The sequence below is a fragment of the Stylophora pistillata genome, chromosome 9 (genome assembly GCF_964205215.1).
Source record: "Stylophora pistillata chromosome 9, jaStyPist1.2, whole genome shotgun sequence".
NCBI classification, from domain to species: Eukaryota; Metazoa; Cnidaria; class Anthozoa; order Scleractinia; family Pocilloporidae; genus Stylophora; species Stylophora pistillata.
In genome coordinates, this window is record NC_142527.1 from 6,837,701 (window position 1) to 6,851,131 (window position 13,431).

Genomic DNA, 13,431 nt, shown 5'->3' on the forward strand with positions numbered 1-13,431 from the left:
AGAATGGGAGGGGGGGCGCTTATTTGAAGGGGGGCGCTTATTACAAATTTTGAACCTTAGGAGGAGCGCTAATTCGAAGTGGGGCACTTATTTGAAGCTGGACGCTAATTCGAGCATTTACGGTATTTATATTTGTTTCTTTGTTTATCGTAAGTTGTTAGCGAGACGGAAAAGTTTCGAAGAGGCGGTTTCAATCTTAAGCGGACCTAATTTATGCAGAAGGAAGAGCTGGGGAATGGTGAACATATTTCAACCTCTTTCAAATCTAAAAGTTAGATTATCTAAAACTTTCTCTAATCTTCCTAATTTACTTGGTTTTCACTTGAATAAGCAAACAGTTTAATATAATACTATATATAGTGTATAACGTAAAAGGTCAGTAAATTGTTTAAATCTATCAATTTTCTTTTTCCAACATGTCTGGGTTGCGTTATATATTGCACGTCATGTTCAATTTTATCGTGACGTCAGTTGGTCACGCTAAACAGTAATTAGCCATTTTCAAAACGAGCGGCGGTCTGGGTACGATTTGCCACCATAAAGGCTCTTGGGATCGTTTGGAGGGACAGCGTGAAGGTAAACAAACGCACAGCTGACGTGTGACAAACATGGCACACTATAACTGCTGTATTCCAGGCTGCACTAATAGTTACAGAAATGCACCTAACCTTCAGTATTATAGAATTCCAAAAGACCCTCATATACGTAGAAAGTACGTGGTTCTTATGAGGAACGAGACTCTGAAATTAGATTCTACGAGTACGCGGATTTGCTCAGTTCATTTCGATGGAGGAGAAAAACTTAGCAGAACGCACTTGCCTTCAATTTTTCCATGGACAAAACCGACAGCTCAACGTAGAGAACGCAAGAGGGCCAGTTTCGAAGATGTACAGAAAATAGAGCAAACCAAAAAAAGAAAAACAGCACTTGCTCAATTACCACAGGAAGCGAACTTTAAATTTGAAGAACAGACAGAAAATATGAATGTTAATGCTGACACCAGTACCAGTGTGGAAATGCAAACGTTACTTACTGGAGACCAACTAAACAGTTTATACAACAGAATGCAAACAAGAGAACAAGAAATTGTTAAGCTTAAGGGAGAGATTCAGCAGTTGGAGAAAGAAAACAACAACATAAAAGAGGTGAACAGCAAATTACAAAAGGAAATCGAAAGCTTGAAGCATGCTTTAGATAACAATAGATTTGACATAAGCAAATTTAAAGATAAAGATGATGATATTGCATTCTACACCGGCTTTCCCGATTACAATGCTTTTATTCTTTGTTACAAAACTGTAGAACAAGCCTCTAGCAATATTAATTATGGGCACAAAAGGACCACCACGAACGGTAATGTTGGGAGACCCAGAGTACTTACTAAATTCCAGGAGTTTACCCTTGTTATGCTGCGCTTGAAGCTGGGTTTGTTTGAGAATGATCTTGCTCATCGATTTTTGGTTTCAAGATCAACTGTCTCTAAGATTGTAAATGCCTGGATTCCATTTTTGAGGAGGGAATTTGAACCTCTTATCATCATCCCCCCAAGAGAAGTACTTCAATGTTATAGGCCTGACAGTTTTAAGAAACTGTTGCCTAACGTAACAGTCATTGTCGATTGCACGGAATTTGAAATGGAGAGGCCATCTGCTCTTGATTCACAGTCTACCTGTTTTTCATCATACAAGTCAAGAACCACCATGAAATCACTGTTGGGCATAACGCCAAGCGGTGTTTTATGTTTTGTGAGTGACTTATTTCCTGGTTCAACCTCAGATAAGGAAATAACTGTTCTTAGTGGTTTTCTAGACAGACTAAATCCTGGTGACCAGGTACTGGCTGACAAAGGGTTCAATTGTCAGGATGAATTAGCTTCTGTTGGTGCAAGCCTTGTTATACCAAAATTTTTAGAACAGAAGATACAGTTTTCCACAAATGAAACAAATCACAACAAGGTGGTTGCTAGCCTAAGAGTTCATGTGGAGCGGCTCATGGAACGTATAAAGAACTGGCACATCTTCGACCATAAGATACCAATTACTATTGCACCTATTGCATCAGACATGCTTGTAGTGGTCTGTGCTTTGTCAAATTTTCAACCCCCTCTTATAAATTAAAAATTATCATGTAATATTGTTAACTGTCATGACACATGTTGATGATGAAACACGAAAACATTCATATTGCAATAACTTTCATTAAATGGTGTAATGAAATAAATTTTGTTTGGACCAAACAATAATATTGGTATTGAAATTGGAGTCAAATGAGTGATTCAAATTCAGCTTACTTTGGGGAGCAGCTACATCACACAATGATAGTAGGTTGGGTCATTTGCATTTTAGGTTTAGCATTGCAAATGCTTTGACTACACATTTAAATCTAGGTTTGCCAAAACATGCAGCGTATAGTATAATGATATTATTCAACATTGGACATGTTAAGAAATACAACTTCAGTTATAAGTTTTCTAGTAGATGAAAAAGAATAAAACTCTTAAAACAAAAAGCTCTCAAAACATGCGCGCATCAATTTTGGGGAGCCCATATTTCACACAAGGATATGAAAGTTCTGGTACAATCCAGCAGTTAAAAAATGATTCAAGTTTTGGGAATATTCTATCCCAGTGTTCTTGTGAGAAATAAACTCTCTCACAAAAAGGTGTGGAAGAGGCTGTTCCCATAACCACAAAGTCAGTCCATTTTTGCTCTGCCACAAACATTGCCTGTTGTACCTGAAAATAATATTTGTGTCTTGAGTTCAAAATCACAGATTCCTCAAACTTCTTGCAAATTCCTTTTCGGAGCAGAGCCTCCTCCAGACTTTCTTGCTTTTCCATCTGAATATATTTCACTTCAAGAAGACCCTTACTGTCTTCTGCAGAAGGGTCACACACTAATCCGTCTGGACTTGCTCCGAGTAACCCATGATGCTTGGAAATGAAAAAGCCACATTTTTCTACGGATATATCAGTAACCCCTTCCCCCTGCTTTAATAATTTGTAAGCAGCTATGATCCTGTCCTCCATTTCAAGTCCTTCTTGCATGTATTTACTCTGAAATGGTTTTTTGTAACCAAGGACATCTTGGATGATTTTTGTTGGTGATGTTGTTTCCCTTTGCACAGCTATTCTGTAACAATTTGTAGCAGTAATCCTGGGCTGCCTGTGATGATGCCACAAATTTGAGTTTGACTGCCCTCGTGTTTGCTCTTCTACTTTCTTTATTTTTTCTTCATCAAAATTAATGTTCCTCTTCACTTCAATAATAAACTGCCAAACGGTTCCAAAAGCTATCTTAGGCAAATCTTTAAAATCAGGTTTGTATCCTTCTTTTGGAAAGAATTGGTTGAGCTGCGGCTCTTCCTCCTCCAGCACTCCAAGTTGAGCCTTCTTGCGGAGAAGGTGTAGTCCACCGTCTGGATCACGGAGATATTTAACGTCTAGTCCATGCTTAATGTAATCTTGAACTCTGAAAAATATGAACATGATATATGACTGGAATGAAACAAAATAAAACGACACAATTTCTCCTTCGATATAATTTAAGCTCATATGTACACCACTAAATGAAAATATACACCTCGAGTGAACCTACCTTGTTATCAATGCTTTCTTATTTCCCGTAGTCTTTGCTCCCCTGCACAGCAACCACCTTTTCAATTGAACGACGCTACATTGTTCTACAGTTTCGCGAGGAATTTTTGCACCAGGTATATCTTCTTCTGTCAGAATAACCTTGAGAGCGTCTCGCACGGTTGCATTGCTCTTGTCCACCATGTTCTTGCTGTCCCTCCAAACGATCCCAAGAGCCTCTAGGGTGGCAAATCGTACCCAGACCGCCGCTCGTTTTGAAAATGGCTAATTTACAATCGTTTGTAGACTTTCGGTCAGAGTACTGTCGCGATGTAAACAAGGCAAACAGCTCTATAGCTAAACCTGAATGGTAGCTAGAAAAGGATGTTAGGTTACTTGATATGATTATTAAGCCAACACCATACAGTATTGATAAACTTGATCATCAATGACCGATTTAAACACGCAAACTAACACTTCCTCTTTAATGCAAATTACGACATCCTCGTCCGTCACTCAGCTTTCAAGTTTTGAAAAATCTGTCATAATCGATCGAAACTGGTACTATCCCGAGAATTCTTTCCCAGGAATTGATCTTCTCTCAATTCGACTCGAAAGTAACGTGCAAGGTTGGTTTGAGGTTCAGAATAAACCAATAATCAAACTCCACTATCGAGAACAACCAAATAATAAATTAACTTGTCATCTTTAAAGCTTGGAAGTGGAGTGGTTTAGCCCCACTTTCAGGTTAGCTTGGTTTCCTGTTTTCGGTAATTCAGTTAGGAGAGAGTATAATTTAGTTCTTACTTTTAAACCAAAGATGTGACTAGAGGAATGTAATGGTTTCTACTTGTTTGAAAGTCAGGTGCCTTCGCAATGCCGACTTTTGAGTCATGTAGTAAATTAGTCGAGAATTTGGAAGAAACTTTCCTTAAAAAAAAATAGGGAAGATTGGCGGCAACTGAATCTTTCTCACACTTGAATAACTAGGCGGGGTAAATGAGGGGTTTGACAAGTTACAATAATATTATTTTCCTCGACAAACCCTTCGATTAAAGTAACGGCAAGTGAACTTCGAGGACGGTTTGTTCGATTTTTATCGAAGCTTAGAACTTTATGTCGCAACTTGCATTTTCCGACGAAGACATTTCACACATGAACTCGAGTTTCATTTAAAATTTCAAGGCTTGCATACTCGAACGGGCTTCGTTACAGCAAAATCAACAAACAGGCAAAATAGAAGAGCGTTTCCATAATAAACAATTCAACTACGATAAAATGTCCAAACGGTTGTAGAAAAGCAACGGTATGAACTACTTCCCCCCTCTCCCCCCCCCCCCGATACACCCCCACCCTGGATTTAATGCATCTCGAAAACTGAACTTTTAAACAAACATAGAATCTTGACATTTATATCCTAACAAAGACTTCTCGCTGTTATAACAAAATACTTTACCAAGTGACCAAGTTCTTTGTACTCTACGAAGTACAGTTGGATGATAAATCAGTATACAGATTTAGTTCTCTTATAAAGAGAAAACGGGCAGGCAAACAAAACAACAACAACAAAAATCCGAAACAAGCAAGTCCGATAATTCAATCGATCGATCGATGATCTTACGTGATAAAGCAGTGATATCGTGTTCACTTGACGTCTTGCCATGTGTGGTAACAGCTTTTGTCCCAGGTGATGTTCCACGAAAACTTCTACTAGTTAGAGCAGGATGGTGGAAACAAATTCCTTTACAGGTAGCTGTTAAAACAATATAACTACTGTCATTGCCACTATGCATTGTTTGAGTAATATCCCTATTACAAGGCAGGGTGGCAGACTCAATACCTCTGGTCGGTGATAACTTTTCTACGCCACGTCCCTATATCTAATCCAGAAAACTTCAAAGTGTCTATACGGCCAGCCGATGACTACGGGTTTTTGTCCCCTTATGGTGATGAGCTATCAGTGGTAAGGTGGTCGCAATAGGTGGCCTTCAAAAAGAGCAGGGTGGGGATGGGAAAGATAAAGAATAGAGAAGGGGGGGGGGGGGTGAGAGTAGCCTACGGAAAATTCAAAGGTGTGCACAACAATAACGTTTGATACAGCGAATATTTTACGTTCTCTGTTACTGATCAATACCTGTTTCTTCCTCGCAAATCCATCCTCTTGAAAGGTCGCTCCTAACGGTGCTTAGTGATCCTTTGAATCCAGATGGATATTCCTCATGAATCACCCCGTAAGAGTCCTTTGGGTCAGGATTTGTACCAATCCTATGCCATTTGTCAATGGTCAAAGGTTTACCATTGATCCAATTCCATCTCCGTGTTGTTAAATTTTGTTTCAAACCAATAAACCATTCACTATATATGGTACCTGTTTTATTTTGAATCTCATTTGTAATAAATTGCCATTCCTGCTCTGATTCCAACACTGCAAGTGTTTTATTGTTGTTTTTACAGTAGTTCCTTGCTGGTGGCCATATCCGTCGGACTTTGCTGAAGGTATAACACGAACATAGCCTCTGACCATCTATAGTAACACAATGATATAGAAGTTAGACTTATCAATAATGACCGCGAAGTGTGTCTGTGTTCGTCTGTGCGATAATGCATTGTCTATTGGGTTAACTGTTACTTGCCGAAGATCAGCTTTGATTTTCTTGGAGGCAATCTTTATTATCATTCTCATCACTCTCCTCGTTCATCTCTTTCTCTTCCTAGTCATCATTATAATGGTCGCTGTTGTCTTTGTCGTCGCCACATGAATGGCCGGCTGATGTTTACAATTCAGCGCCTTAACTATGCAGTTAAACACCTGTTAATACTTTTAGAGCCAAAAAACAAAACAATTGGCGTCACATATACCATAACACGATTTGATTCGGCTCATTAACTAGCAGCTTGTGATCACAAAGTGCTTAAATAAACATTGCCTGTCACGCACTTCGGAGGAATGTGATCATAAATGTTTCACAGAGGCCAAAAATTTTTTTTCGTCAGAAACATAGCACTATGATTGGGTTTTACTGTGATTACATGTTGATCGACATGTAACGTTGCCCATTGGAGATATTTGCAATTAAAAAAGCCTAATTTTCGGTCTCTTAAAATTGTCGCGTGACATGGTTGATTATGAAATGCTCTCGATTGACGAGGATGATTTCAAATCAATCCAACTCTGAACCTTCGATTGCTTAAGGTTCAAAAAATTGTTGGATGAAATGAGATTAAAATCCATCGCATTCTATCAGTGTGGGAGATCTTTTTTGGAAGTGCAATTTTAGGGCTAATTTCGGGGTTTTATCCCTGGGATTTGAAGTGAAAGCCCTTGTACCCCAGGGATTAATCGGGAGCCCAAACTACTTTGGACTCTTGAATAACTTTATGATCTTAATCATCTGTGAAAGTTTGAGAGAAATCGGTGAGATGGCATGTGTCACGCCTGGCTGGTCCTCTCGTGGACAGACTCTTAAACATACAGTTATGACAAAGGATAGTAATTTTCATTCAATCGCTTATTTTTGTTTCTTTGTTTATCGTAAGTTGCTTGCAAGACGAAGAAATTTCGAAGGAAGAGCTGGGGAATGGTTAAGACATTTCCACCTCCTGAATCGGGTGCTTCAAATGGACCCACATCCGCAAGAAAGACTGGGGCTCAAAGCCATGAAGATTGCTGAAAACTTTCTCGTATCTTTCTAGTTTACTTGGTTTTCACTTGAATGAGCAAGCAGTGTAATGTACTACAATCAGTGAATAATGTAAAAAAGCCAGTAAATTGTATAAATCTATCAATTTTCCTATCCAACATGCCCGGATTGTGTTACACACTGCATGTCATGCTCAATTTACAATGACGCCAGTTGGTCACGCTAGATATTATAATCGTACCGGTCGCAATGTAAACAAGGCAAACAGCTTTATAGTTACAAGTGGACGGAAGCTAATGGACATGTGGGATTATTTAACATGATTATTAAACCAAAATCATTGTAGAATCCAGGCAAGAGATAATTTTTAAAAAGAGAACATTTATTCCACGTTCACTGTCAAACGAGTAAATTAAACGCATCCGATTACTTTGAAGATGATGATGAAAAGTGATGGTTTGACTAAAAGGAAAAATGATGGTTATAATTACAATAGATCTAAGGAAATTTACAAGTACAATGAAAACGGAAAAGGACTAGCGACTTACAGATATTTCCTCCTATTGACGTAAACGGGCAGAGTGAAATTATTGATGATTGAGAATGAAACTGACTTGCAGGCCAACACTTTGAAAAACGAAAACTTAGAAGTGTAATCAAATAAATGACATGGTGATCAAGGGTAAATTTTAAATCAAAAGTAACGCACTTAAATGAAAAGCCACGCACGTTTGAATCTTACAATAATACAGAACGTGTAAATTTGATCATCAACAATCGATTTAAACACGTAAACTAACACTTCCTTCTTAATGTCAATTCTGACATCCTCGTCCATCGCTCGGCTTTCAAGTCTTGAAAAATGTCTTTTATCATACACCAAAACGCATTCTATTCCGCGATTTTTTTTTTTTTTTTTTTTCATGTACATATAACCATTTTTGTAAGGGAATTCATCCTCTCTTGATTCAACTAAAAAGTAAAGGGCTAGGTTGGTTTGACGTTCAGTATAGATCATTAATAAAACGTAACTATTGAGAATAACCGAATGATACGTAAAACCCGACATTTTAATAGCTCACAAGTATATGATTATGATAATTCATAAATTTTAGAATTATCAACGATTCCTTTGACACTTACCTGTTCTCAACAGTAGCAAATCAATTCCAAGAAGTATCAGCACGTACACCTTTACCACATTCATCGTTCAATGTTTTGGATAAGGACGCCACGAAAGTCAAAGTTTAGCTTCAATGACCGATTAAGATTTTGACGCAATTTCCGTTCGCTCAAGGTGTGACTTTGGAGGAAACAGGGAAAGTTTGGAGAGAGATCACGCCTCAAGCAAACTGTAATAATTCATTAACAACAAGTTGTATTTCATCAAGAATGAGCAAATTATGAAATTAGAATTCATTTATAATGAGTTTCAACTTCTGAAGGAAATCTTTTTTATATCTAGTGTGTTTTGTGTATCTACATAAGTTGTGTTGCATCGTTAGGGAATAGAACGAAGAAGCTGCGCGCGCATAGTTCTCAGCGTAATGTTAGCCTGTTCATCTAAAATGATATTTTTAATATCACATCCTATACGTAAATGTACTTTAGACGGAAATGGAACCAGTATAATATACCACATGGAATGTTTGGAACCACGAAAGTCAGTAGGAAGCAGTTTTGCCTAAATTATGCAGTAATACGTTACAAAAGTTAATCATTTGCTTTTAGCGTGGCGCTTCTCGCGGTTTCCGTTTATGAAAGCGCTACTGGTTGGATGTTAACAATATCGCTCGAGTGTGTTACACTAATGACGACGTCTGGTTTGCTGTCTCGGTTGCTCACATGCTTTTGATACATCTGGTCAACATGGCGTTTCCAGAGTTGTTCTCCCACCAGGTCTTTTTATATGAGACGGGACCGGTCTGGAGCTGAATAGTGGCCAACAAGCCACTTTGGCACACCATGGACGTTTTGCACCAGAACTTCTTCACCGGGAGTGAATTCTCTTCCTTTACTATTTTTACCGTGTCTGGCTTTCTCGTTAGTTTGTCTGTTAACTACTTTCCGACCGAAGTAATGACGCATTAAATCTAATCTCGCTCTTAATGGACGATTTAGGAATAATTCAGGTGATGTTTGGCCTGTAGTGCTATTTGGTGTCGTTCGGTAGCTGAATAGAAATCGCGAAACTTTGCTTAATCGATTCGTTCCCCTCCGCTTTAAAAAAATTGCTCAAAAGTTTGGACGAAGCGCTCAGCTTGGCCGTTGGATCGAGGGTGATACGGAGCAACAAGCGTATGTTTGATGCCGTTCGGTTTTGTAAATTTACAGAACTCTTCCGAAGTGAAATGTGTACCGTTATCACTCACGAGATGCTGTGGAATGCCATATCGAGCAAACATGTTGCGAGGCTTTGTGATTGACGCTTCACTAGTGATGCTAGACATTATTTCTACCTCAAACCATTTGGAGTAACTATCGACGACGATTACAAACATTTTACCCCTAAATGGACCTGCAAAATCGATATGCACTCTGCCACGGCAGTTTAGGCCAATCCCACGGGTGAAAGGGTGCCAGTGGGGCTTGTTGCGTGATTTCTGACAATTGTCGTATTTCCGTACAATTGTGGCTATTTGTCAAGATTAGGCCACCAAACGCGAAGTCACGCGAGTGACCTCATACGGACAATACCTGGGTGCTCAGTGTGTAATTCAGATAACACGTTCGCGAAGTTGGCTTGGAATTATGACTCGAATCCCCCACAGTAAACAACCATCTTCGACTGTAATTTCGTGACGTGTGCAGAAATACCGTGGGATTTCCGGTGTGATTTGTTTATCTGGCCAACCTGTCATCACTTACAGTGATAATCTCGACAAAATTGGGTCGGTTCGTATCGCCTTGCGAACTTGATCGACATTCATCGGCAAGGACTCAATTTGCAATCGGTTGATGAATCTGATCTCATCGACTTCTTCTCCTAATTCGTCGCTTTGTACCGACAAATGGATTAAACCGGCGTTTGCATGTTTTGTCGTCGAGCGTTACTCGATATCATATTGATAAGCGGCGAGCAGTAATGCCCATCTCTGTAATCGTGCGGCTTCTAGAGTTAGGATACCGCTTTTCGGTCCTAACAATGTGGTCAACCGTTTGTGATCGGTGACTAAAAGAAATCTTATTCCGCACAAGTATTGGTGAAACTTCTTCATTCCGAATATTATGCTAAGTGCTTCCTTTTCTATCTGCGCGTAATTACGCTCGCTTTTCCCTTCGACTCTGTCTTTCAGTAATTCGTTTAACGGATGGCTGATAGTCGAATAATTACAGATGAATTTCAAATAATAATTGATCATTGCGAGGAATGATGACCTCAGCTGATGCTGAATCATGGATGCGGGTGCCTTTCTTATGGCTTCAAGCTTTTTCTCGATTGCATGTATTCCTTGCGCATCTATTCGATAACCAAGATATTCAACTGTAGGCTGCATGAATTTCCCGATTCGCCAAGTTTTAACCTCAAGCCAGCGCTTTCCAACCTAACTAAAACTTAATTGAGATGAACTAAGTGCTGTTGATCATTTTCCCCCGATATTGAAATATCGTGTACTCTACAAAAGACCATCAGTATACCCTGGAGTACTTGCTCAATATTTGATTGAAAGATATATAGCCGACGCGGAGGATACCCCAAAAGGTAAACGAGTGGGTCTATATATACCGTTTTAAGTATTTATGGTTACATACTCCCTTGAATCCTCATCTAAAAGAATTTGTTTATAAGCCCTAGATAAATCTACCTTACTGAATTTCTCTTCCCCACATACTCTTATCGAATTATCTGGTTTAACGTTAAATGAAAGGCCTAGGAACTGTCGGTGCCGCCCACTCTGAGTAGCACACCTCGATTACTCCCATGTTTTCTAGGGGATCTAATTATCGGTCAATGGCTCCTTTTAAAGCATACGGAACTTGGCGCGGTTTGAAAAACCCCAGTTTTTATTCGGGCTTGACGAATAATTTAGCCTTAACACCTTGCATAGTACCTAACTCATCCTTCAATACTGATTGATGTCTACGCTATCTAATTCACAACTTATCTTCTCAATAGATCCCCAGTTTAACTTAATGTTATTTAGCCAGTTCCTTCCAAAGAGGCTTGGTACGTTCCCTTTGAGAATTTGGAGCGGTAACATGGAAATCTGGTCTTGATAAATAACTTCAACCAGTACTTGACCAATGATTTTGAGGGTTTCTTCTGTGCATAAGTCTTCAACTTAATTTGGGACTCCTATAATGGAACTTTCGGTGAATTGCCTTCTCCATATCTCTTCGGACATGGTTGAAACTGACACACCAGCGTCTAACTCCATCGAAAAGTTTTCACCATTCACCCTTACAGGAACCATGATGGATGGCTCAGGCTTTTCCTGATGAAAGTGAAAAATAATATATTCGTCGTTTGTCTCTTTTGGAAGGGTGTCGAGTCGTCTTCTACATACCGAACTGGTTGTCTTCTCACACCTTGATTCAGTCATGATACATGGGCGTAACCATCTGAGGATGTGGGTGCTTTCTTCTTACAAACTTTGGCGATATGCCCTTTCATTTACAATTCCGTCAAAATTCCTCTCTAAATCAGCATTTTTGCGTGATGTGGTCCTCGCCACTATGGAAACACGGTCTCTTTGGCTTTATCGCTTTTAGCAGATGCGATGACCTCACGTAATTTCAGGCCGCGACGAAAGTGCTGTCCGATAGCCCGGGGCTAGGGGAATGACTTGTCGGACTAGCGTTTTCTTATCGCAGCTTGCCCAACGGGCAAAAACCACCATGATTCCTCTGTTCTGATGATGATAAATTGAGCTTTTATACCAAGACTTGTGTAGCAGAAAGCTCGTGAGGGAAAAGGAAAACGTTATGAGGCCAAATTATCGTGTATGACAACGTCTTGCGCCGCATTTTAGTTGCGTCCGTAAATAACGTCATGACTTTTTCTGTTTACATAAGCGGCCGAAATAGATAGGATCTAAAAGTACTTACGAGTGACCACGAGTGACCACGAGTAACCACGAGTGACCACTAGTGACCACGAGTGACCACGAGAGAGATTAAATCAAAATATCTCAGTTTTGTTACTATGTCGCCATTACGCAGTCAAATTCACATCATTTCATCAAATACCTATTAGAAAGGAGACTATTGATTGAATATTTTCCGCGGCATACGTCCAATAATTGAAAAAAGGTCCAAACAATATATTTAAAAAAACATAACTACAGCAAAACGTATAATATTATATTTTATTATATTACCATGGTAACTTCATTCTCGTCTTTCCTTTTTGGGGGAAATATCTTTACTCTTCTTATTTAATAAGTCAGCCATGACCGAACTTGACAAGAAACGCGCAAACCCATTCTAAAGCGCGCGGAAACGCCCAAAAAGCCACCCCCCCCCTCCCCCATGGTGTCTAGCTGCCTAGTTCCCATGGTTATTGTTGTATACTATTTTTGGAATCATACGTACAGGTTAGGTGTAATAAAAAGTTGTCATGATAAACATATATTCATACGAATTGTTCACGACCCAAGCGATATATAAGCTAAGAAAATAGCCGGGCTATTACTTTGACGATAGGAGTAGTGAGTTTACGACGCAAAACCCAATGAAGTACTTCTCCAGACATCTCGTCGGCAGTACATTTGAAAGTTGGATGCAATTTTCCATTGATCAACAGCGGGTTGTTAAAATAGAGCCCAATAAAATAGTAATGTTATATTGATGACTATTCTAAAAATCGTTTTTGTTTTCAACCTATCGTAACTTTGCAATCTGTGATGTATAGTCCAGACTGCAAGTTTTTTAATATTATCGCTTCTGTTCTTTATGTTTTTCAAATCGTCGGCTATTGCTCCGAAGAAGGGCTAACGCTCGAAACGCCAGCTTTTATAATCGTAACGGTGGCCAATTTACCATTTCAACTTTGTTGATATACTCAAATTATACAGTGAATAACTTCAGTTTTCGTGAGTACGTCATTATTTCATAAAATTAGGTGAAAATGATTTCGTAATGACGTCACAGTAAGAGAACTGAGATAATTTGATTTAATCTCGCCCGTGGTCACTCGTGGTCACTCGTAAGTACTTTTAGACCCTATCGGCCGAAATATATTTTTTGAAATGACAATATTTGCCGACTGACAGC

General features: G+C 39.2%; 3 protein-coding genes and 1 long non-coding RNA gene across 5 annotated transcripts in view; 2 read left to right on the forward strand and 2 right to left on the reverse strand.

Annotated features, from left to right (window-relative positions):
* The window catches only part of LOC111346473 (macrophage mannose receptor 1-like), an 18,919-nt gene extending 10,131 nt beyond the window's left edge, over positions 1–8,788 (reverse strand). For both annotated transcript variants that reach the window (XM_088733409.1, XM_088733407.1), the window contains exons 1-3: positions 8,359–8,788; positions 5,709–6,098; positions 5,196–5,327 (exon numbers count right to left, since the gene is read on the reverse strand). In XM_088733409.1, the coding sequence (XP_088589535.1) occupies positions 5,196–5,327; positions 5,709–6,098; positions 8,359–8,422 (586 nt within the window). In that variant the 5' untranslated portion in view covers positions 8,423–8,788. The remainder of the gene's footprint in view (positions 1–5,195; positions 5,328–5,708; positions 6,099–8,358) is intronic.
* LOC148722980 (uncharacterized) lies at positions 495–2,242 on the forward strand. The gene has a single exon (XM_088733406.1). It carries the CDS (start codon positions 609–611, stop codon positions 2,115–2,117), a length of 1,509 nt encoding a protein of 502 aa, XP_088589532.1. The 5' UTR covers positions 495–608; the 3' UTR covers positions 2,118–2,242.
* Positions 2,407–3,815, reverse strand: LOC148722981 (uncharacterized). Its single transcript, XM_088733414.1, has 2 exons — positions 3,597–3,815; positions 2,407–3,470 (listed from the first exon to the last, which is right to left on the reverse strand). Exons 1-2 carry the CDS (start codon positions 3,776–3,778, stop codon positions 2,513–2,515), a joined length of 1,140 nt encoding a protein of 379 aa, XP_088589540.1. The 5' UTR covers positions 3,779–3,815; the 3' UTR covers positions 2,407–2,512.
* Positions 8,789–10,485: 1,697 nt separating the features above from the next.
* On the forward strand, positions 10,486–12,549 carry LOC148722982 (uncharacterized). Its single transcript, XR_015991771.1, has 2 exons — positions 10,486–10,918; positions 11,333–12,549. It is a non-coding gene; the product is annotated as an uncharacterized LOC148722982 (long non-coding RNA).
* The last annotated feature ends 882 nt before the right edge of the window (positions 12,550–13,431 follow it).

Coding starts and splice junctions, on each gene's coding strand:
- LOC148722980 (XM_088733406.1), top strand. CDS start 609: ATGGCACACTATAACTGCTGTATTCCAGGCTGCACTAATAGTTACAGA.
- LOC148722981 (XM_088733414.1), bottom strand. CDS start 3,778: ATGGTGGACAAGAGCAATGCAACCGTGCGAGACGCTCTCAAGGTTATT. Junction 3,471..3,596: donor AAGAAAGCATTGATAACAAG/GTAGGTTCACTC, acceptor CATATTTTTCAG/AGTTCAAGATTACATTAAGC.